Below are 26,251 nucleotides of genomic sequence, written 5' to 3'. Positions count from 1 at the left end.
GGTGGGTATTATTGATTACCCTTCCATCGCAATGTCCCACTCCGATCGAGTAAAAAAAAAAATGGTTGTCTATGTACTTCCATATATACCCAAATCCAGCGTTATATTTCTAGGACAAATAGGTTGTCCCTGCAAGAGATTTTTTCCCGTTACATGTGAGAATGTACAACAGTTTCACAAACGAGGAGTACGCCGACATCCACCTCACCTATACGATCCTAGCAGCATCCACATGATGCTTTCGCTTCACGGATCAGGCACATAAACATGGACGGATGTGCCTCGCATGATTGGTGGACAGCGACTCTGTAGTGCTGAGTTGTCGAATTGTAGGTACTGTCCACTGGTACATATCATTTAACCAAAAAACGGGTCTGTGCATGTCAATGTCGGGGTAGCAGCTGACAATGACCTTGCACATGGTGAGTGATAAATGAGGAAAAATATGTCTAGGACCACATGCTGCTATGCGTAACACGTGACGAACGGTTGTTAATTTCGTTCTCCTCGGTGTACTGTGTACGTAAACCAAAAACACCTGTAAACCATTGAATGAGATACCGACGAGCCTCACGATCACGACATGTCATTCACCCATAGATACAACACATGACACACCAAGGAGCTGATGTGTATGTGCAGCGTTTGAAAGATATGAGAAAGAACATATCTACTGTTATTCGAGTAGGCCTACTCCATAGAAACCATTACCATCCCTTTCGCATGCAGAAGGTACAGGCATTAATGCCGGAGACTACCAGAGGAGGCTGGACTTCTGCAACTTCATCCTATGGCGTCACACCCACGACCATCGCAATTTATGTGAAATTGTATCAAAACTTGTGAATCACACGTTGCGGGCGATAACGGAGTGTACAGTCCCATGTTAGGGAAAGTGTGTCCTGTAAGCGGAAAGAACGGCCAACGGCGGAAGTAAAACCGTGGCGTGCATGACGTGTTTACACCACCTCTGCGGTGCTCACTCTGCCCGATAATCGCCGCGTCGCAGTGTTACTACAGTACCATGGCAAGTTTCACAAACGAGGAATACGCCGACATCCACCTCACCTAGGGGCTTGCAGAGGGAAGAGCTGACGTTACAAGGCAACTGTATCATGAGAGGTTTCCTAGCCGGCGCCTTCCATCCGCAAAAACGTCTTACTCTGTGGACAGGCGCTTGCGGGAGTATGGTGCATGTGTAGCACCTCCAGGATTTAGTGGTCGTGGCCGACTGTCGACGTACAGTGCGGATGACGAAGAAAAAGTGTTACAAACTGTTGCGGAGGACCGAACAACTGCGGTCGGAATGTCACAATCTACAGTTATGCGAGTACTCCATAGAAACCATTCCCATCCCTTTCGCATGCAGAAGGTACAGGCATTATTGCCTGAAGACTATCAGAGGAGGCTTGACTTCTGCAACTTTATCTTACGGCGTCAGACCCACGACCAGCATTTTTCACGAACAATACTGTTCACCGACGAAGCCTATTTCACGAAGGAGGGTATGGTTCAAAAATGGCTCTGAGCACTATGGGACTCAACTGCTGTGGTCATTAGTCCCCTAGAACTTAGAACTACTTAAACCTAACTAACCTAAGGACATCACACACATCGATGCCCGAGGCAGGATTCGAACCTGCGACCGTAGCAGTCCCACGGTTCCGGACTGCGCGCCTAGAACCGCGAGACCACCGCGGCCGGCGAGGGTATGGTGAATTCGCATAATTGGCACGAGTGGGCGGAAGAAAACCCCCACAGCACAGTGATACGAGGGTACCAACAACGATGCGGTGTCAATATGTAGTGTGGTATTATTGATCACCATCTCATAGGGCCACATGTGCTACCACAAAGGCTTACGGGAGAGCGGTATCTGCGTTTCCTGGATCTACATTACCGGAATTGTTGGAAGACGTTAGTTCGGAGTCTCGTATGAACCTGTGGTACATGCATGATGGTGCCCCCACTCACTTCAGCGGCACAGTGCGACGCCACCTGGACAATGCCTTCCCTTCGAAATGGATCGGTCGTGGAGACTCTGCAGCATGGCCACCAAGATCGCCAGATCTGAATCCACTGGATTTCGTTTGGTGGGGCCATCTGAAATCTGTGATTTATGAAGGAGAGGTTGTTTATGTCAACACTCTTCAACGCAGAATACAATATGCCTGTGACATTACGCAGAGAGATACAGACATGTTGGATCGTGTTCAAGCAATCCTTCCTGTGAAGAGTTCAACTTTGCCACACACATCGTGGCCGTCACTTCGAACAGTACTTATAAACCGCCACTGCTGCTTCTGGTCATGTGTTTCTATGTTAGTTTTGATTTGTACAGCTGTATTGTATTCGTTTGTATTAACTGCCACATACCTGTGTAGTTGTATTCTGTATTCTACACCTATGTACTCGTTTCTAAAAACTAAGTCTAGGACACAAAAACCAAATTATAAAACATGCATGTGCAGTAGTGCAGCCCCTCCTCACGTTCCTTTCCCTATGCCAACTAGCTACGGTACATAATACCGGCTGGCGTAACCGGTACGAGATAGATGTGGGCGCTGTCATTGCTCGCAGTGTCACGCAGACCGTCGGTTGACGCCGCATGCCTCGCCTTCTCGTGAGCGGCTAGACTACGTACAACACTCTCATGCTGTGCCGTGTTGCCGAACTGTCCCCTTCGTCAATGTCGGCGCACAGTAACACCCAAAAGCCCACTTCATATTTCCAGATTTTTATCATTCAGTTGCATTGTCATTTATTGACATAGGAACATCCGGGAAACGAATTTATGTTTGTAGCTCAGTGTGTGACAATTTACACGACATATTTTTCCTCACTTATTACTCACCGTGTATAGGTATGAAAGGCGGTCGCTACACTTTCAACTACCTAGTTTCGCCTACTTATCAAGGTTATGCAATTACACTTCCCCCCCCCCCCCCCCATCCGAAAAATATGCACGTGAATCATTGTAAATGGGAAATTTCTTCGGATTTTTGGCAGGTTAGCGGATAAGACTAGCAAATATTCTCATACAAAATGTTCATTAGTTTCTGTATGTATGTATATATATTCCCAGGAAACAACCCTTTCTTTATGTTTGTTGGGTGTCGTTTTAATAATGTCTAGCTTAATTTTTAATTTGTGACTTTAACCATTAGGTCTGATCCTTCCTGAAATTCGTCGAGGTGAGAGCATTTGGAGATCTTAATTTTACGGAACACTGGACAGAGTTCTTCGCAATACAATCAAATTTATTCCCACAAACATTGTTGTTCTGCAAGTGTTAAAGAAAAGAACCAATGTGCCGAACATTCCCTATTAAGGAAATCACTTCCCTGAATACAGTTAATGTGTTACACGCGTGAAAAAGAAAACAGGAAATGGGGGTCATCGACGTCAAGGATCGAGTATTCGAGGATATGGCGAAGACAACCGCCATGAAGGATGAACATAAACTGCAAGTGGAAAAAGAAGTAGCTACGGTATTGCAGATGTGCCAACAGTGTTTACATATGGCTTGAAATACAGCGTATAGAGAAATTTTGGTACAACTGGGGAATACGAAGTACTATTTGTATTTCCAGTAAATCGGTCAAGTGTTGGAATGCAGGCTGAAATCACAGAATCGAGAATGTTTGCTACATTAAAAGCTACACAATTTTTTAATATGAACCTCGATTCCCATCTGGACTGGCTTAAAACATGGTTATATTATATCTACATCTGCCGAATTGAATGTTGTGCACCTAGCAGCAGAACAACCATTTGCGAAGTTTAAGATTGATGGAGTACCTACATTTAATGGACACTTGTTTGCAAAAGTTGTAAACTTTACGTCCTATACAGAAATTCCGCAAGAATGTGTAGAAGAATAGTTGTTGGTGCTCACGCAGGAAGATGTGGAGCGCTGTAACAAGTGTCATGGAGAAAATAAGAGGTAACATCAAAATTCCCAAATGCTCATCTACAAGAACTGCAAGACGGTACAGATCTAGTGGTTAAAGCCATAAGAGAGGGAGTTTAGCGGAGAAAAAATGGATATGTATTAGAATTTGAAAACATGCCTTCCTTGACCATGTCGAACTACTGACTGGAGAAAAAATATATAATTCAGAGGTGGATTTCAGTTATAAGCTAAAAATTAAGGTAGATGTTACTAAAACTACACCCAACAAACATAAAGAAAGAGTTTTTTCTCTGTGTAAATGTACAAGCAGTGATTAATTAAGATTCTGTACGAGAATAATTGCTTGTCTTATTCGCTAATCCGTCAAAACTCCGAAGGTATTTCACATTTACAATGATTACTTGCATGTATTTTGGATGTGGGGAGTGTGCAGTTGGATGACCGTGAAAAGTAGCCCAAACTAGATAGCTAAAAGCATAGCGGCCCCCTTTTCACACCTATATGACGCCCTTGTCAGCTGCTACCCCGACAGACACATTTGAAGTTAAATGGTATGCACCAGTGGACAGTAGCGTCGATTCTACAGCTCAGCTTTACATAGTCCCTGTTCACCAGTCATGTGAGCTCACATCTGTTCGTATTTATGTGCCCAATCCACGAAGCAAAAGTATCATGTGGATGCTTCTAGGATGGTATAGGTTGGCATACTCCATATGAATATGTAACAGGGGAAAAAATCTCTAGTAAAGACGACCTATTTTTCCCATGAGGCTGGATGAGGGTATATATGAAAGTATATAGACAATTGAAGACAGTAATCGATAGTAATGGTTCGATGTACCCTCCTTCACGAACTGTACAGCGGCTTGAAACGTGTTTGTTTTATATGTAGAATATTCGTAGGTGTTAAGTTGTGTGTGCGCAGGTGCGAAGGACTGATGATGGGGGTTGGTAGTTAACCTGAACGTACCAAAATCTACTGCACATTAATAGGACTAGTAATCCAATACGCTGTCATCGAAAGTGTTAACTGCGGTAAAATACCTCGAAGTAAACATCTGGAGCGAGCTGAAGAAGAATGCATATGTCGGATCCAGATTTATTTGCTGGAATCTCGAATAAAACAACCCAATCTCTAAGAACTGACAAGTCGGTGAGCTAAGGCAGACGAATACGTCAGCCTCAAATTCATTTGCATGGAGTTTTAAGTGGAGATGTAATTCAACTAAGATGTGACAGTGTAGGAGGGGAGTTACCGTAAATCCTGTCGGTATGTCACCTAGAGACTGTGGCATTACAACTCAGATCGCGGTAAGAGGTACCAAGATGAGAGCTGTTGCTCGACGAAACGTTGACACTGATTTGGTCTGGCTTGCACTTGTCGGTTAATTAGCTCTCGATGTACGATAGTTGGATAAGCCTGTAAGTACTTGATTTGATTCTAAATAAATAACTATAGCTACACATATGAATGCTACCCATGTGGATATATACGGCTCTCAATGGAATACAGTGTTGTGGTCGGTCTACTATACAGGGTGAGTCACCTAACGTTACCGCTGGATATATTTCGTAAACCACATCAAATACTGACGAACCAATTCCACAGACCGAACGTGAGAGGAGGGGCTAGTGTAACTGTTTAATACAAACCATACAAAAATGCACGGGAGTATGTATTTTAACATAAACCTACGTTTTTTAAATGGAACCCCGTTAGTTTTGTTAGCACATCTGAACATACAAACAAATACGTAATCAGTGCCGTTTGTTGCATTGTAAAATGTTAATTATATCCGGAGATATTGTAACCTAAAGTTGACGCTTGAGTACCACTCCACTGCTGTTGGATCGTGTGTATCGGAGAACACCGAATTACGTAGGGATCCAAAGGGAACGATGATGGACCTTAGGTACACAAGAGACTGGAACAGCACATTACGTCCACATGCTAACACCTTTTTATTGGTCTTTTCCACTGACGCACATGTACATTACCATGAGGGGTGAGGTACACGTACACACGTGGTTTCGGTTTTCAATTACGGAGTGGAATAGTGTGTGTCCCGACATGTCAGGCCAATAGATGTTCAATGTGGTGGCCATCATTTGCTGCACACAAGTGCAATCTTTGGCGTAATGAATGTCGTACACGCCGCAGTACATTTGGTGTAATGTCGCCACAGGCTGCCACAATACGTTGTTTCATATCCTCTGATGATGTAGGCACATCACGGTACACATTCTCCTTTAAAGTACCCCGCAGAAAGTAGTACAGAGGTGTAAGATCAGGAGAACGGGCTGGCCAATTTATGCGTCCTCCACGTCCTATGAAACGCCCGTCGAACATCCTGACAAGGGTCAGCCTAGTGTTAATTGCGGAATGTGCAGGTGCACCATCATGCTGATACCACATAGGTCGAAGCGTTTCCAGTGGGACACTTTAGAGCAACGTTGGCAGATCATTCTGTAGAAACGCGATGTATGTTGCAGTGCTCTCCGATACACACGATCGAACAGCGGAGGAGTGGTACTCAAGCGTCAACTTTAGGTTACAATATCTCCGGATGTAATTAACATTTTAAATGCAACAAAAGGCACTGATTACGTATTTGTTTATATGTTCAGATGTGCTAACGAAACTAAAGGGGTTCCATTTTAAAAAACGAAGGTTTGTGTTAAAAAAAAATACTTCCGTGCATTTTTGTATGGTTTGTATTAAACAATTACACTAGCCCCTCTCCTCACGTTCGGTCTGTGGAATCGGTTCGTCAGTATTTGATGTGGTTTACGAAATATATCCAGCGGTAACGTTAGGTGACAGACCCTGTATAATAGCACCTGGGGGTAAAAATGAGCAATGTTATGATTAAGTCTCGACTCTGCCTGTGTTCTTGCAGTGGCTCTGAATTATGCGTGGAAGTGTGAGGCCGTTGCTCTACTGTAACTGATTCAATGGATAGTGTATTGGAAGCTCTCTCATACTGTTAGATTATTATGGAAGTATGCTTCATTTGAAAAAAAAAGTTATGTTTCTCTCATAAAACATTATTCTGTCAACGAAGACTCCGACACCGTTACATTGTCATATTTCTAGCATAGTAATCATATGGATACAATAAAGGAGATTAAGACACGTAGAAAGGGATATTTATAGACAATCACTCGATATCGATGAACTGTAGGTGTCATGTACCTGAATTTCTTTGCACATTCCTAGTATACTCTTCATGGTCGTGAATTTCTTCCTGTACGTTAGTGTACTATTTTTTTCATTGTGATAGCTCCCCACTAAGTCAATGATGAGTGGAGGAATAGAGAGCCTTCTAACGACAGAAACAGTGCTGTCAGAGGGCGGTGGGATTTCGAGACAATTAGCAGGAGTCTGTGACGTGGTAGGGGACATATCCTGCTTGTCAAAATCATGTGGATTCAATTGCTGTATATCGAAGACTGGAAGATTTTCGAGAATAGGGCAGGTAAGAGGTACTTTGATGGAAGGGGAGCTGAGAGGCAGCTCTATACTGCTTCTCCCAAGTGTTGTGGGCAAGATTTTGCAACCTCTCACACACGTCTCGCGAGGTGACTGCAGTGAGAAAGTTAGGGACTAATACGAAAGTTTTCACCGAGAGGCAATCAGCAGCGGATGTTTCGTATTTTATTTTTTCCATAAATAAGAAAGAACATTCTTCTGTGAATTTTTTGCCTATAAATGAGTGGACTGACATCTTATTAGGTAGACTAAATTTACATCTACATTTATATGCATACTTCACAAGCCACAATACGGTGCATGGAGAGGGTACCCTGTACCACTACTAGTCATTTCCTTTCTTATTCCACTCGCAGACAGAGCGAGGGAAAAAAAAAACAACGACTGTCTGTATACCTCCCTATCAGCCCTAATTTTTTGTATCTTATCTTTGTGGTAATTATGCGAAATGTATGTTGACTGCAGAAGAATCCTCCTGCTGTCAGTTTCAAATACCGGTTCTCTAAATATTCTAAATAATGTTTCTCAAAAAGAACATCCCATTCACTCCAGGGTTTCCCATTTGAGTTCTTAAAGCATCCAGTCAACAATTTGGCAGGAACTAATAGGAATGCTTCTAGAGGATTGTATTCTGACGGAAACCCAGGTTTGCAGGTTAATACAAGTTTGGGATGCTTCAAAATGGTTCAAATGGCTCTGAGCACTATGGGACTTAACATCGATTGTTATCAGTCCCCTAGAACTTAGAACTACTTAAACCTAACTAACCTAAGGACATCACACAACACCCAGTCATCATGAGGCGGAGAAAATCCCTGACCCCGCCGGGAATCGAACCCGGGAACCTGGGCACGGGAAGCTAGAACGCTACCGCACGATCACGAGCTGCGGACAAGTTTGGGATGGGTTGGTCTGCAGACAGGTATTTTGCCGTTATTGACTGGGTCGCCCTTTCCAGTATATCTCGAAAACAGGTTTCAGAAAGTTTCGGTTTACAAGTGTGTGAGGATGAAAAGCATATTGTTCAACATTCCGGTATTTAACTCTGCGACCTTTAAGGGCCCAGCCTCCACACAAAGGTGAAGAACCATAACAAAATTTTAGCAAGTATTTACCAATGGGATGCAAATGCACATCCCATAACAAATGATGAAATAATGACATGTCCTTCCCACCGGCAGCTCGGCATAAACTGAGCGTTTCCCGCCAGTTTCCATGTTGGGAGCGGTGGAGGTGTGGGAAGAGGGTGGGAAGGGGAGGCAGGACAACCCATGTCATCTTGCTGCAGTATTTTGAACTAGTCTCTCACCAATTTACAGGCAGGGGGAAACACTGGTCAGCAGGTTCAGACACATGAGATGTCATCCTCCCAAAGAACGCACAGCAACCAGTTCATCTTCTTCCAGAAATGTCTTCGCCAGTATTCATCAGTCCTTGCTGGAAAACCAGTTGTCAGCTGCATCAACGCTGGTGCATAATCCCCTGGGGATGGGTATTTTTCACAAGGTCCACATTCTAGGAATGTCTTTGATGCAACCGTTACAAGCTGACAGGCCACATCAAAGTGAGACCTATACAATGGCCACAAGATATAACAACAAAGGCAGGTCACTGTCGATCTGCGGACGAAGAACAAAGGTCCTTGGAAGCTGGCATATGGTTGATGTAACCCCTTTACTTCTCTACTCTCGGTTGATAGGACACATTCTGAGACATTAAGGGATCACAACTTTATTATTGGAAGGGGGTGGGGGTTAGAAACAGTAAAGGGAGACCAGGAGATGAATATATTAAGCATATTCAGAAGGATGTAGATTGCAGTAGTTGTTCGGAGATGATGGGCCTTGCACAGGATAGAACAGCATGGAGAGCTGCATCAAAACAATCTTTGGACTGAAGACGACGACGACGACGACGACGACGACGACGACGACAACAAAATTGCGATATTCTATATGTAGAATGGAGACTTTCTCGACTTATGAGAATCTCAGTGACCTCTGGCACATGTGATTTTCCCCCCGATTTACGAGGAGAACCTAGTCCTAAGTTGTTAATTATCACATCGAAAAAATAAAACTGATACCGTAAGCTTAGTTGCTGGTGTTAGTCTTCCTTTATAAATTCACCACCATTGGAACACATTTTGCCAAATGCCAGATGACTTGGTGGAGACTGTCATTGTAAACGTCTGTATCTTGGTTGTGCAGGAAATGTTCCACCCTGAAAAATCACATTTTCATCATTCTGGAAATGCTTACCACGCAATGGTTTCTTCATTTGAGGCAGTGAGGGCCACGTCAACAGAATACCGGGGAGAGAGGAAGGCACAATTTGGCAGCCGAAAGATGCAGATGTGACTGACCTGTGCAGCATTAGCTTAGGCATTGTCATGGAGCAAAAACAGCCCCTCAAACCGTTCCTGCGACACTTCCTCTTGACAGCCTCCCATAATGCAGCCTACAGCTACATTTACATCTGTTCTCTGCGAACCACTGTGAAGTGCACGGCAGAGGGTACGTCTCACTGTACCAGCTATTCGGGCTTTTTCCCTTCCCATTCACGTATGGAGCGCGGGAAAAATGACTGTTTAAATTCCTCTGTGCGTGCTGTAATTAATCTAATGTTATCCTCACGATCCGTATGAGAGCGATACATTGGGAGTTGTGTGTTCCAATAGTCATAACGTTCATGATAATACAAAAAATTTTAAAACAAAGATTACTCTAACGCAAATAAAACGCCCGAAGTCGGCTTATATACGGAGGTGCAAGTAAATAAACGTGAAAATTGCACGGATTTTGCCACTTAACTGACTTTGCGTCCCCTGTTACACTAGCGTGGCAAAGAACACTGCATCGCACAAGAACCACGTGAAATGTCACAGTACAACAGACGCACATCCGCATTGGGCGTCTAGCATTCGCTAAATACGCAAGAGAATCTGCGGCATAGTCCTGTGACGGTTTGCCCCTTACGAGCATAACCCGTTAGCATCATACCATAGCAGTTCCAAAAAAACATTCAGCGTCGCCTTGCGAGAGGTTGCTTGGGTGCTCGCCTTTTCAGTGGTGGTGAATACACATTTTTTCACTGCTTTCCTTTCTTACGGGGTCATAGAGATACATCGAGTACTAGTCCATTTTGATTACGGGGTTAATCGAATCATCTGGACCGGCCTGACATAGCTGCAACGCTTCCTCTGTCGCCTCGATTCGGCAGGCTTTTTCAATAGGTGTGACCAGTTGTGAAACCAAATGGGCGGCGACCTCTATCATGATCAAAATGTCGTGCAATATGTTGAAAACTGATCGCGACAGATTTTAACTTTTTCCACTGTCGAGTCGATTGTTATACGCTGGTCTTCGAACGCTAGTGCCTCTACTTACCTTGCGATTCCTGGCTCTTCACAGAGGTACGAAATGCCACTTTGTTCTTCGCCATTCTAACTTATTTCACCACATTGGGAGCATATGTGCCACCTAACCATTGTTTTACATGATGGTGCATTGTTGCAGTTCACTTTCACTAACTCAACATGGGCTGCTGCTGCAGCAGAATCCAAAACAATTCTGATGTCAAATTTTCGCTTCGGATTAATATAGGAAATGAGATTACTTGTTGTGACAATATGAGCTCTTGCCATTTATACAGTGTAGCCACGGACTCGCCAACGAATTGCTATGGGCGATCGATCACACAAAGATGATCACTTTTTTTGTTAAGAATACATCGTTTTTAATCCTTCGTTAGTAAGTTCAGGATAGGAGTGAGGCTTATGGGTCAATAGGCCATGGCAAGCAATGGGCCGTTCCCAACTGACAACTGTTGCTTCTTGAACCCCCCCCCCCCCCCCTCCCCCCTCAGTGTAGCTTACTAGCTGCTGTTTACATACGAGGTTCCGGATGAGAGATGGGGCACTAATTTTTTGAGCTCATGAGATGATTACGTGGTGTTAGGCGACAGGCAATGGCAGAGTCGCAAATCGTATCTACGAGAATCCGTTTCCTAACAAGGGACAGACACTCTACCGACCTCTTAGAGAAATAGTAGAAAACTGCTTGTACAAGGTGGGGTGTGGTGGCAGAGACGTTCAGTAATATGACATCAACCAGGAGGGGTGATGTGGGCACAGGTCATATGTCTAGATTCTTCACGTAGTACTGGTCCCTGAAACTTGAGAAGTCGGCTTCCGCGGAATAATTGACGCCTATCTTCAAGGGTCTGCCAAAATAGGTTTTTCGACATTTGCGTGACGTTCTTCTATGAGTTAAAGTAACCCTGACCGTCAATTCATACTGCCGTTCTTTGTATACACAGAATGACACCCTTTATTCCTACTTGGTATGGGTCCTACACACTTGAGCAGTAGTGTAATACTGGCCGCACAAGTTACTCAGTAATTACGAAAAAGGATCTGAAAGTGGGCGATATAGCCCGGATAGTAGTAGTAGTAATAATAATAATAATAATAATAATAATAATAATAATAATAAAACAGCAATCAATAGACAGGAAATAAACCTATTTTGAATATAAACTGCTTTTGAAGGGAGAAACGAAATGGAAAACGATATGACTAATGATTTTCAAAAAATTCTATTACACATGAAGCACGTAAGCGTAGGATAGCTCACAAACATATATAGTCTATCACGAAAATTCGTAATGTAATTAGGGAAAAATTGTTTAAGTAGGATACTACTGCAAAAAATTTCTAAAAAGCACGAATTTAGTTTAAACTGACGATATACATAAGGCTTGACACAATCTGCGAAATATTGTGGGAAAACGAAACTAACAGTAAAATACCAGAACCTAAAATTTCAACTCTGAACTGACACATGTGGCCTCATCACAAAGAAAAAGTAGGCTTGTATATGTAAACAAACATGCGAAATGCACAGACTTTTTACTTAGTTGAATCTGTGACAATTTCTACACTAGTGTGCCAAAGATGAACATCGCAGCATCAGTTTATCACACTCAAAATACAGAAAATCGTGGAGTACTAAAACAGCAAGTCTTCAGCATGAAGCGGTTTACAGTGCACATGCTTATCGCCTGACGATGACTCCCTTATGTGCAATTGTTGTTTAAACATTCAGAACATGTGAGACTATTCAGAACACAACTGCAATTGCTACTGGAACTTATCAACAAAGGTTTCCCGTGAACATCTGCGGCTGATGATCGTCTTCCAAGCCCACCACATCTGCCCGCATTGTTGACTGGAACAGCTTAAACTCAATTCCTGCATATAGCGCTTATGAATTTTCTGGGCTGTTTGTAATGCGATGCAACTATTGGTTCTAGCATGATGGAGTCTAACAGTTAACTACGGACTTTGGGGAACATGTAGGTCTAGCAGGATCTACTGCTGGGAGAAGTGCTTTACTTCTCTACTTGATTCAAAGTCTGCCGAGATTTGTTTTTTTTCCCTATTAGTGCACGTCTAGTGAGTTGTGGGTATTACTCTAGTTCCCACCAGACATGATCGCCACAATCAATGTATTCACAGCATGAAAACACAAGGCTCCTACAAAAATGTTTTTAGGATCTCTATGAAAACAGAAACGTGCATTGATCGACGCATTTAAACCGTCATTGTTGCGAAGGTGTCAAGCACATGAATTTCAGAGGACACTGTACACGTATTACAAATTAATTCGAGCACACCTTTACTAAATTCAGTTCGTTTAAGGTATTATTACTCGGTCTTACAACCTTATCGACTTATGGCTCTTCATCAACTTACGTTGAAGTACTCCAACACGCTGTAGATTTCATATGTGATATCACAAAACAAAATATATCGATGGCATTTCCTTTCTGCTAATAATTTATACAGGTTTAAGATTTTTTCCATAAAGTCAGTTGAGGAATTTCTCAGTACTTTACAGTACTTTATACAACTGGCACCACAAAATTAATTAATAATTCTATAAACGAAAAATAATTTGATATTTTTACAATGAGCGCTAAGGAACTGTTAGCCATAGTGCAGTTTTTCCATTTGTTACCTTAGGATAGTAGATCTTACCTGGAAGAACTCATCTGTAGACACGCCGAACCACTCCGGCGAGTCGAGGAATTGGTGTGGGAATACTATGTGCAGCGCCCGGCCGTTCTGAGACACTACGAGCCTGCACAGATATATGCACCGTATTATGTTATGTCAAAGAAGCCAGCGAGATACTTAGTAAATGTGATCAGAATACGCTGAATAACGATACAAGTGAGGCAGTTCATGTTACATCGGGATTCACCCAATGTACTAATGAACGTTTCCAGCAGCAAATTACAATAACCAATATGTCTGTAAACACAAAACGGTGCATCACAAAGAATTCATGGAAAAATATGATAATTATGCCACCTACTAGTAAGAGTGATACAAGAATATGATAAGCGTTCAAACCGACGTTACATTTGGCGATGCAGATGGGAACAGATGCCGAAGTTCGGTTTTCGGCTCTTGAGTGTTCTACGGTTTTTCTGCAACCTGATGCAAGTATCACTTCAGCATATGCTTTTAATATGTAAGGGATCTGAGACGGAGGTAGAAGTGCGATGTGTGTGTCACAGTAAACTTCGTGAGTGGAAGCCAATGGCTCAATCCCGTCCAATAGGACCAGGCCTAGTAATGTAGTGCAGAGCCTGAGGCAAACTCGGCATACTGCGCAATTTTTACAACATTAATGTTTAATTTTTTAGCTTAACACAAATTTAAAAGTGTTATGTCTAAGTTTAGAGCTTATGGATGCTCAACGACGAAGTTATCAATGTCGAAAATGTTTTATTTATATACAACATAGTCTTCCTGGAATACGAAAACGTCATTATGTTCCTAAAAGAAACATGTAGGTTTGCTTGTTCTAACCCATCCATCTCCACGCTAATATAAGGGGCGATCAAATATTTTCCGTTTGAGGGCGTTGCTGCAGCATATACAGAAACATGAACTATGGCGATGCTATTACCAAATGCGACCAAAAAGGAGCAACGTGCTGCTATTTTTATCTTAGCTGCCGAAGGACAAACACCGGTAGACATCCATTGGGGAGAGCTTGTCTCTCGAAAACCACCGTTGCGGAATGATGTTCCAAGGAGTGCAGATATGATATCGCACGCCAACATATCGCAAATGTCGTAACGAAAAGTTACACAAACTCAAGTGGGAGAAACTCTAGCATCCGCCCTATAGTCCTGATCTCTACCCATGCGATCATCACACCTTTGGCCCCTTAAAGAAGGCCTTGAATGGCCGACGATTCCTGTAAGACGAGGATGTGTAGCAGGCAGTTGTGGACTTCTTCACTCAGCAAGACACGGTGTTTTACCAAACGGGTGTCTTCAACCCGGTGCGTCACTGTGAGTGATATGGCAACGCTGTGCTAGTCTACTTGTATAGGCCGGTGTGTTCATCCTTTCCACATGCTCAGTCCGAGTTTCTGCTACATACAGCCATAATGTGATTCTTGAGAGCACCATCAGTGAAGTGTTTGTTCGAATTACGAAAATGGAACAGAGGAATTTAGAGCAACTGAATGCCATCAAATTTTGTGTTAAACTTGGGGAACCCCGAGTGTGACCTTCGAAAATTTGAAACAGGTCTACGGGACTGATTGATTGATTGATTGATTAATTGAGAGGGGTTATGGGACCAAACGGCGAGGTCATCTCTCCCGCGAGTCCGCCTTGGAGCTGGCGTTCAGCAGACGCACCAACTGAGAGCTGCACCACATGCAAAAATCGTCGACGTACAGCGCTGGGGTAACCATAAGCCCAACAGAGGTCGCAAGCCCATTGATGGCAATAAGGAAAAGTGTGACACTTAGCACAGAACTCTGTGGGATACCATTCTCCTTAATCTGATGGGCGCTAATTGAAGTGCCAACTCGAACCCAGAAGAACCAGTAAGACAAAAACTCGCGGATAAAAATCGGAAGGAGACCACGGAAGCCCCACTCTGCGTTCCTTTCGGAGAGATGTAGTAGGGTAGGATGATGATGATGATGATGATGATGATGATGATGATGTGTGCAAAGTGTGTTGCGGGGTGTTCTGCGAGGACCGATGGATTAGTGCACAGAGCATCTTGGAGGTTCAGACCCTGGACAGTTGACCGTCGCTGGCGGCCCAGAAGGCTACGGAGCTTTGCAAAAACCTGTGATCAAAAGGTATACGTCCCCAGGCAGGAAACAGCGTTCTCAACGTTCCGTTTTACTCCGCTTAGTAAGGTAACGAGCCTTAGCACGCAGACGCTTAAAAGTGAGGAGGTTGGTCTGTGAAGGGTATCGCTTAAACAGCTGCAGCACCCGTCGCCGGTCCTGGACAGTGACTGCGACATCCTTGGTCCACCACGGTACCGGCCAACGACGAGGGGGACCTGTGGATGGGGGGGGACAGTAGTGCCAGCAGCATGAAGAATAGCGACAGAGATGCCTTGCACGACCACATCAATGGAATTCAAGAGAGGGTGTCAAAGTGGGCAGCAGGGGTATATAAAGGCCAGTTTTCAATTGGGTAAGGGAATTATCATTGAGGAGAGCCAAATCGAGGTCCTTAATAAGTCGGTCAATTAGGATACCCCTACCTTTTGAAGTGACACTCTCCCACAGTGGATAGTGGGCAATGAATTCCCCAAGGAGGAGAAACTGGGGCGGGAGTCTGTGGATTATGGTGGACAGTGCAACGTAAGCAAATGGCCAACCTGTATGGAGACAGACATTGCAAATGGTGATTACCACAGTCGTTTGCACTCTAACCGCTATCGCTTGCAAGTTGGTACGTAGGGAGTCCAGTCACTAATAACATCGGAATGAATTAAAGTGCAGACTCCACCAGATGCTACCCAGGGGCCAGCATGGTTCTGATAGAAAACCCGAGAACCGCGAAAAGTTGGAGAGAGGTCATCATGGAAATGCGGTTCTTGAAGAACGAGACAGAACAGAGAGTAAGAGGAGACCAGACGTTGCATTTCCGGTAGGTGACGATAGTGTCCATTGCAATTCCACTGGGTGATCGTGTGGCGTGAGTCCAAAGTAGATATGAAGAAGCCGACGAGGAGGTCAGTTCACTCGGTCAGTAGTTGTCACCGACAAGGATGGTGTGACATCCGTCACCGACAAGGATGGTGTGATATCCATAAATAAGATGTCAGACTCAGGTTGTGAGGGGGGAGATGACACCTGCGGGTGCACTGGAGGCACCTTGTCTTGTGATTTTTATGTTCAAATGGTTCAAATGGCTCTGAGCACTATGGGACTCAACTGCTGTGGTCATCAGTCCCCTAGAACTTAGAACCACTTAAACCTAACTAACCTAAGGACATCACACACATCCATGCCCGAGGCAGGATTCGAACCTGCGACCGTAGCAGTCGCACGGTTCCGGACTGCGCGCCTAGAACCGCGAGACCACCGCGGCCGGCATGTGATTTTTATGTTTCTTCTTCTTCTCTTTCTGAGGTGGAGGAGGCAGGGCACAGTGTGAGTACAGGCTTCTCCAAGATCTGGAAGCGAAAGAGAGCGGGTGACCTTGGGGTACACAGATGATGCGTCTCATGACCGAGTGGTGGTAACAGTCTTCTGACGGGAGGTCATGGCAACTTCAGGAGAGGGGCAGGGGAGAGTGGGTTAGGGAGGAGGAGGAGGAGGAGGAGGAGGAGGAGGAGGAGGAAAAGAAGTAACAGAGGCAAAAGTTGAAGACAGTGACACTGGATGGAGTCTCTCATACTTTTGGCGAGCCTCAGCATAAGACAGGCGATCCAGCAACTTGTATTCTTGGATCTTCTTTTCTCTCTTGTAAGCCAGGAAATCCGGCGAGCGAGGGGAATGGCGGTCAGCACAATTGATACTCACAGGCGGCGGAACACAGGAGCTTCCCTCGTGGACTGGGTGGCCACAGTCACCACACAAAGGGTCAGCCGTACAGCGGAAAGAAATATGCCCAAAACGCAAGCACCAAAAGCACCGCATAGGTGGAGGGATTTACGGCTTCACATCACATCTCTAGCACATGATCTCGAACTTCTCTGGGAGGGTATTCCCCCCGAAAGCCAGAATGAAGGCACCATTACCAGTGCGGTTGTCTTTGCGACCCTTCTGCAGACGTCGAACAAAATGAACGCCACGCTGCTCTAGATTAGCCCAGAGTTACTGATCAGTTTTCATGATGAGGTCCCTATGAAAAATTACTCCCTGGACCATATTCAGAGATTGGTAAGGAGTGATAGACACTGGGACATTGCCAAGTCGATCACAGACATGAAGAGCTGCGGATTGGGTGGCAGAAGCAACTTTGATCAACACGGAGCCCGACCACATCTTACTAAGAAACTCCACTTCACCAAACTTGTCCTCTATATTTTCCACGAAAAACAATGGATTTGTAGCGGTGAATGTGTCCCCATTCGTCCTAGTACAGACGAGGTAACGGGGAAACGGTTTCATCCCAAGATGGCGAGCCTGACCCCCCTCCCATGGTGTAACCAGGGAAGGTAAGGTTGCCAGGTCATACGAAGCAGCATTCAAGGATATTTCACCATTGGAAGAGACGGCCGTTTGAGAACGGCCAGGTTTTTGCAGCTTGATATTCTTCATGCGCCAAGCATCCGCCCTGATACCACCCACTCCGACCAGGGACTCTCCCCATAGGCGCCACTCAGCCACAGCAAGGGCTATCTGGCACGGCGGCCATTGCCAGGAGTTCTGATGCTCCAAGAAGATAAGCAACCGGTCTTTGGCATACGTGGGGAGGGAACAGCTCAGGTATCACTAGTGTGATCTCTGTGTTAACAGAGGGCTCATCCATATGGGTACATAACAGCCCCACTACACGGATGCGGGTGACCTACTAGGGTGGAAGGAGGCTACAGTGGTGAAGGGAGAGGGGGAGAGGAATCCACATCGTAGATGCTAGGGAGGGAGTTCTTCCCCAAATGGCTCACACTAAAAACAGGAAATTTTGAAGTGAAGGTCAAACCTCAAGTGGGGACCTAAACGCCAAAAAGGATGAAAGAACAGGAAAAGAAACAAAACTGCAACCAATACAGGGAACCAGGTCGATAGCCAGGTCGACATAAATCAGAACGCCAAGAGAGGGGAAGGAGGTGGCAACGGGGAAGGAGCGAGGATAGGGAAGGACGGGTCAGGGTGAAGGAAATGCAGCCAGGGAATAAAGAATGGGTCGCAACAGCTCGAGGCCCTGTGTGCGTCATGCACGAACGAAAAAACCGTGAGTCCCCTGGGGGGCGGGGGGGGGGGGGAGGAGTGGGGGGGGGGAGGAGGTCGACGGGGAAACATTCCTTATCAAACGCACGAGTGTTTCACTGGAATAAATCATTTTTGGAAGGTCGAGAACGTGCTGAAGATGAGCCTCACTCAGGGAGACATTCAACTTTAAAAACCAACGAGAACGTACGTATGCGTGATTTTGTGAGGCTCAGACCGGCGTATAACCATTAGGATAATGGGTATCAAATTTTGACCGAAGTTTAGCACATGCAAAAGGTTTAAAATTGTCAACCAAGTATTTAACAAAGATGTCCTTGAAAGGCTCAGGAAAATGGTGAATCGAGTGAGACCGGACATTGCAGACAAGTGTATGCGGCATCATAACAACGCCCTATGTCACACAGTCACTTCCAGCAAGGAATTTTTTACCTCGAAAGATATTTCTGCTGTTCCATAGCCCCTCCCACTCTTTCTATTCATCTGATTTAAGCCCTTATGACATTTTTCGTTTCCCAAATTGAGAAATGTTTTAAAAGGTCATTTTGAGACTCTAGAGAACATTCAAAAGAATGTGACTGACATGTTAAAAGCCCTTTCAGCTGAAGCATTTCAGCGCTGCTACCAACAATAGGAACAACGATTCAGCCGATGCTTATCTACCAAAGGGAACTATTCTGAGGGGGCCAATACTGTTATTTGAAAAAAAAGACCTTTGGTAGATAAAAAAATCAGTCTCATTACTTTTTTCACACACCTCGCATGCCATAAACAAATAATTTATTAGGCGTGACCCAGTACATCACTTGTTTTCAATTCAACTCATTAATAACCAAAGAAACAAAAAGGAAACTTAATCAGTTTTCTCCAAGACTTTTCTGTACTTTTAAATAGTTCTTGCCCCTTTCAAAAGGGGGGTTAGCATTCCGATCCACTACAAGTAAGGTTTGATGTGGCGACCACCTACGAATGCTGATGTTCTCTTCAACGTGATGCAGTACGGTCTATTCCATTCGTGTGTGTGGCGTCTCATTGGAGCACCATAGTCATGCCCGATGCCGGTGAAGATACCCCTTTCTCGGTAACGTTGCGTAATTGTGGCGAAAAAGGTGTGCGATGGAGTCCGAAGTTGTGGATAACGAGCAGCTCTTCCGATACCGTGAGCTTCGCCTAGAGAAGGATCTTGTCTGTGTATTCTATATAATTGCACTCACCTATGCCGGTCTAACACTCGTAGACACGTGAAAAAAGCTCGAACCAGGTCAGAGAAATATGACAGATTTCAAATGACATCAGCCGATCCGACCTAAGCAACCCCCTCCCCCAATCCCCCACAACGACTGCCCTGTTGCTTACTTACCTACACTATGTGATCAACAATATCCGGACACCCGGATGAAAATGACTTGCAAGTTGGTGGCGCCCACCATCGATAATGCTGGAATTCAATATGGCATTAACCAACCCTTAGCCTTGATGACAGCTTCCACTCTCACACGCATACGTTCAATCAGGTGCTGGAAAGTCTCTTGGAGAATGACAGCCCATTCTTCACGGAGTGCTGCACTGAGGAGAGGTATTAATATCGGTCGGTGAGGCTTGGCACGAAGTTGGCGTTCCAAAACACCCCAAAGGTATTCTATAAGATGGTTCAAATGGCTCTGAGCACTATGGGACTCAACTGCTGTGGTCATTAGTCCCCTAGAACTTAGAACTACTTAAACCTAACAAACCTAAGGACATCACACACATCCATGCCCGAGGCAGGATTCGAAGCTGCGACCGTAGCAGTCGCACGGTTCCGGACTGCGCGATTCTGTAAGAATCAGGTCAGGACTCCGTCCAGGCCAGTCCATTAAAGGAATGTTATTGTCGTATAAGCTCTCCGCCACAGGCCGTGCATTATGAACAGGTGCTCGATTATGTTGAAAGGTGCAATCGCCATCCCCAAATTGCTCTTCAACATTGGGAAGCAAGAAGGTGCTTAAAACATCAATGTAGGCCTGTGCTGTGATAATGACATGCAAAACAACAAGGGGTACAAGCCCCCTCCATTAAAAACACGACCAAAACATAACACCACCGCCTCCAAATTTCACTGTTGGTACTACACACGCTGGCAGATGACGTTCACCGGGCATTCACCATACCCAAACGCTGTCATCGGATCGCCACATTGTGTCTCGTGATTTGTCATTCCACACAACGTTTTCCCACTGTTCAATCGTCCAATGTTTACGCTCCTTACACCAAGCGAGGCGTCGTTTGGCATTTACCGGCGTGATGGGTGGCTTATGAGCAGCCGCTCGACCATGAAATGCTAGTTTCCTCACCTCCTGTCTAAGTGACACAGTACTTGCAGTGGATCCTGATGCAGTTTGGAATTCCTGTGTGATGGTCTGGATAAATGTCTGCGTATTACACATTACTACCCTCTTCAAGTGTCGGCGGTCTCTGTCAGTCAACAGACGAGGTCGGCCTGTACCCTTTTGTGCTGTACGTGTCCCTTCACGTTTTCACTTCAATATCACATTGGAAAAAGTGGACCTAGGGATGTTTAGGAGTGTGGAAATCTCGCGTACAAACGTATGACACAAGTGACACCCAATCACCCGACCACGTTCGAAATCCGCGAGTTCCGCGGAGCGCCCCATTCTGCTCTCTCACGAAGTCTCATGACTACTGAGGTCGCTCATATTGAGTACCTGGCAACACAATGCACCTAATACAAAAAAAGTATGTTTTTGGGGGTGTCCGGATACTTTTGATCACATAGTGTAGCAAATATCTTTTCAAGCGGCTGTAGCACGAAAACGGTACGTTCCCGGACGTGGGTTTCAACTCAAACTATTGTCTACTCTTCCCCTTCTCCAAGTCATGGAAGTCTGTAAAGGGAGTACCCTGTTTACTTACCAGATGGTTTGCTATTTCATTTAAAATTTTGGGTAGCAAACAGGGTGTACCAAAAACATATTTAAAAAAGATTGGGGCGATGCTCTCATACGGAAACGAGGGAACAAAATACAGATACGCACTTGAAACATTATGGCCACAGGTTTCACAGGGTGTGGGTCCACCTGTGGGACTCAATACAGCAGCTATTCTGTGTAGTTTTTTTTTTTTTTTTTTTTTTTTTTTTTAGCAAGTCCTTGGTATTATACATAAGAGGGAAGATGTGTGTGTGTGTGCGTGTGTGTGTGTGCGCGTGTATGTGTGTGTGTCTGTGTGCGCGCGCGCAGGTTTTGGCGGCAGAGAACGTACCTACAGGGAAAAAAAAGATGACACTTTTGTGAATCCGATAATGGTAATTGTATAGGATATGGATTTTGTAAGATTAATCAATACAAACTTTTAAAAAAGTTAATTTCTACGACTTGAGATGTTGAGGGTGGCGGACAGTCAGAATGTACCTTATGTCCTGTGACCGTGCAAAAGGGAAATTGAAAATTAGGGTTTAACGTCCCGTCGACGATTAGGACATTCGGGACTTAGCACACTCTATAGAGTTGGGAAAACATAGGGAAGGAACCGCCTTGACCTTCACCTCAGGCGATTTAGGGAAATCGCGGAGAACAGCAATCAGTGTCTTTAACACTGCGACACGTAACTCGGAGGTGACTGCACACGATGTGTTGCGACCGAGGTGTGGGTATCTGCATTAAAAATGTATAAGTGCTTAAGCCGTCGCCTAGTAGGTGAACAAAACTTCCCTGAAATCGAGGCTACATTAGTCTGTAGGCTAGAAAACAAACATGAATGTTCTATGTGTGTCCAAGTTATCTTCTGGGAACGAAGTTCTTAAATTTGAAGAATACCCGATCAGATCGTTAAAGACGACAACAATACATAATTTAAAATATAATGTGCTATTCAGGGACAGTTACGGTGCCAGAACCGTAGAAAGCAACCACAATTCTTAGCCGAAACTGAAATAGAAAACAAAGACTACTGACAGGCTAAGAGCGTATACTCACATAACGTGATAAATACAATCATCCAAAAACCATTGAGGGGGTCACATTTTTGGACAAATGAAACTAACTGTGTCATTCTGTACAATGAGTTATACTGCAGATCAAGGCGTCAAGTGGTTCTGCAAAAATCTCACGAGATGCACTGTTTTCAATTTTCTGTTCTTACCCGAATGCTTTACATATGTTCCGTATCGGCAAGTCAGTGTCAGGCAACATAACAAATGTGATGAAGATGGCTTCAAAAAATAAACTGAACTTTTCTACGGAAAACAGTGACGATGACACAGACTCTAGTTCTCACTCAGTGTTTACCACGTTCTGAGGACGAATTAACAACAGAACGTGAAATTCAGGTATGTGTTGCTTGGCATTATATTGTTCTCATAATTCACAATGTGTATGTGCTTGCTGGACAAAGTGTGGAGTTATGTTTACCAAACACGTTTCGGATACTTATTTAGTTGTCTTAATGGAATGATTGCAGTATATATTCCGTCACAACATCTTGGTTCTTTAATTGTATGTTATATATATCAAAACATGGCAAAAGTAAAAGACCGAGTAAGGTGGCGCAGTGGTTAGCACATTGGACTCGCATTCGTGAGGACGACGGTTCAATCCCGCGTCCGGCCATCCTGATTTAGGTTTTCCGGGATTTCCCTAAATCGCTCCAGGCAAATGCTGGAATGGGTCCTTTGAAAGGGCACGGCCGACTTCCTTCCCCACCCTTCCCTAATCCCATGAGACCGATGACCTCGTTGTTTGATCTCCTCCCCCAAACAACCCATCCAACCCAATCCAAAAGTAAAATTGTTGCTTGGCATTTTCTTGATCTAAGGATTCGAAATCAATATTCATGAAAAATTTAACAGGTATTCTTAGTAGTATAGACATCTGAAGTTATAGATTGTTATTATGAGATGTTTACAACAATATGCCTTTAATTTATATACATGTATTTCCTTTTGTTAGGATGACAGTAACTCTGTTTCACGAAGAAAAGCGGCATCACATGAAAGACTGTCATTCAGTAGTCCTCCAAAACAACAAAGATCAACAAAGAGGGTGCAACTCACTAGGACGGTTTACAGAATAAAAAAAATAAAATAAACGAAGGTCGTAAATGTACATCTACCGCAGATAATCCTGTTGGAGCAGCAACAATAGGAGAAATGTATAAGTGTCCATTACAATGCTTTCAGTAGGATGATAAAGGAATAAAAAATGTGTTCACTGGACTTTGTGACAGGGGAGATTTTGATAAGAAAATGCCTACTTCTTTGGCAGTATAGAAGCATGTTCTGTAAAACAGATTGAAGACAAATTGTGCAGAAAATTGATAAAAAAACAATACCTTAATTTTTAGAGTGAAGGTTAATGGAAAGTCAGTAAGAGTTTGTAAAAAAATCACTTATGAGCATTCATGGCCTACATAATGATAGAGAGCGGATCAACAATATAATGTCGAAAATAAAAATTAAAGATTGAACACCTCTTTCCGATAAACAAAGTAAACATGACAAGAGGCCTAATGTTTATACTAGTGATGCAGTGAATGCTGTCCATGCTCACATTAAGTCCATTCCCAAGTACTGCTCTCATTACAGTAGGTCACAAAATCCTGAGAGAGTCTATTCAGGCAGTGATATGAATATCACACAGCTGTATCAAAATTACTGTCAATAGTGCAAGGATTCAAACATACAAGCCGTATCTCAAAGTAAGTGCAGAAAAACATTCCGTGAAGAATATAATATAGGTTTTAAATTTCCAGCAGTAGATACATGTAAAATATGTGACTCCCTCCACATAAAGATAGAAAATGGGGCAGAAATAGAGAAGTCTGCCACACGCATAAAAAAGAAATTGAACTTGGGTTATGCAGGATATCTGAAGTCCAAACTAATTGAATTTTCAGAGTTGTCCAAGCACGATCCTAGTACACATGTCATATCCATAAATTTGCAGCAAACAATGCACGCTCCCACGCTCAGTTCATCTGTTGCCTTCCACTCCAGAAAAGTTTGGATATATAATGTTGGAATACATGATTGTGGTCACAATACTGGACATATGATTGTTTGGGATGAAAGTTTTGCAGCCCGAGGTAGTGGTGAGATTGGTAGCCGTATCCTCAAATACTTAAATATCTGAAAACAACACCCGCCTCTGCACAAAAAAAATTATATATATATAAAATAAAAAAAATAATTTATTTTTATGACTACTGGAATATAATGGCAGTTTGGAGTCATCTGATCCACACAAAGCGGTTTAAAGAAACTAAGCATTATTTCCTTACGCCAGAACACACTTACCTGGCCTCTGATTGAGACTTCGCTAAAATTGAAGAATATCAGAGGGGACAATCCAACGAATACTCTCTCTTTCACAATGGAGAGAAATAATTGCCTGTTGTGGCCGTAAACACAAGTTCAATGTCATAATTATGGAAAGTGGTGATTTCTTTGACATAACAGACTGAAAAATGGCCTGCTTAGTACTAATAGGAAACAATGTGTTAATGGTGCTCAGCTTAAATTCTCAGACACTGTGTGCTTCAGGTTTGAACAAACCAACACATGGGTTATGAAACTGAAAAACAGAATGAACATTGAGTATGAAGAGGTGTCTACAAGGAAGAAAGGGAACACAAATACCATGGCTCTAAGACGGAAATAGAATGGACCTGTTGAAATTAAGAAAATCACACTGAATGATGTAATGAAGCTAATGGATTATGTTCCGCCAATCTGCCACTAGTTTTATCGCAACTTGCTGACTGCTGCTGTTAGTGATGATAATGGAGAAGGAAAGTGTAGAAGAAGTATTTTAGGTCGTTGTTAATCTATTTTTGAAATGAAACATTGTCTGTTTAGAAAAAAAGTAAACAAATATTTGTTTGTAAGCACTTATAAAGTTAATAAAAATATTTTTCTAATACAGGTTAAGTTTTTTGTTCAACATAGTGCCAAGAAAGATACCATCTTACTTTATAACGTTACTTTCTATAGAATGTAGTTTAAAATATTCATATTGTGTCTCATAAAACAAAATAAAATATACCAGAGAAACCTATTACATGTGTTCAACCAAAATTTAAGAGTTTACGTGATTTGAGGATTTGCTCAAACATTAATATGACTTCATCTCGAAAGCATAAAAATATGACTTAGCACTTTCTTGCTAGAACCTCCCCAATTTCACTGTTCGAAATTTCAAAAATTAAGCATTATTTTTCTCTTAGAAAAGGTCTCACGCTAAATTTATTCACTATTTCATCCGATATATACAAACTGAATGACAAAAAAGTGACGACCCAGAAGACAAGGTAGGACGTCAATGTAACGTCATACGAGTACACACCAAAGGTAGTTACGCTAATGATAAGGGCTGCTGTTCTCTGTGATAAGTAGTATGGCCACGAGATTGCTTTTGTGTTGTTTGTGTTTAGTGGTTACCAGCCCTTGTAGGGTATATAAGGGGGCATGAACGGCGTCAGATGTTGATTGATCACTGTGAAGTACACGGAGGTACTGCGTAGCCAACCGAGACAGCGTTATCAGCACCGTTTGAAAGGGGCCTCATTGTGGGTACGGTTTGTCGAATCGTGCTATATCCAGATTTGTGG

General features: G+C 43.5%; 1 protein-coding gene across 1 annotated transcript in view; it reads right to left on the bottom strand.

Annotated features, from left to right (window-relative positions):
* Positions 1-26,251, bottom strand: part of LOC126298019 (popeye domain-containing 2-like) — a 176,711-nt gene that overhangs the window by 134,255 nt on the left and 16,205 nt on the right. Inside the window, exon 3 of the mRNA XM_049989341.1 lies at positions 13,453-13,555. Coding sequence (XP_049845298.1) covers positions 13,453-13,555 — 103 coding nt within the window. The remainder of the gene's footprint in view (positions 1-13,452; positions 13,556-26,251) is intronic.

The sequence above is a fragment of the Schistocerca gregaria genome, chromosome X (genome assembly GCF_023897955.1).
Source record: "Schistocerca gregaria isolate iqSchGreg1 chromosome X, iqSchGreg1.2, whole genome shotgun sequence".
Classification (NCBI taxonomy): domain Eukaryota; kingdom Metazoa; phylum Arthropoda; class Insecta; order Orthoptera; family Acrididae; genus Schistocerca; species Schistocerca gregaria.
This window is presented reverse-complemented; position numbering and strand designations above follow the sequence as displayed.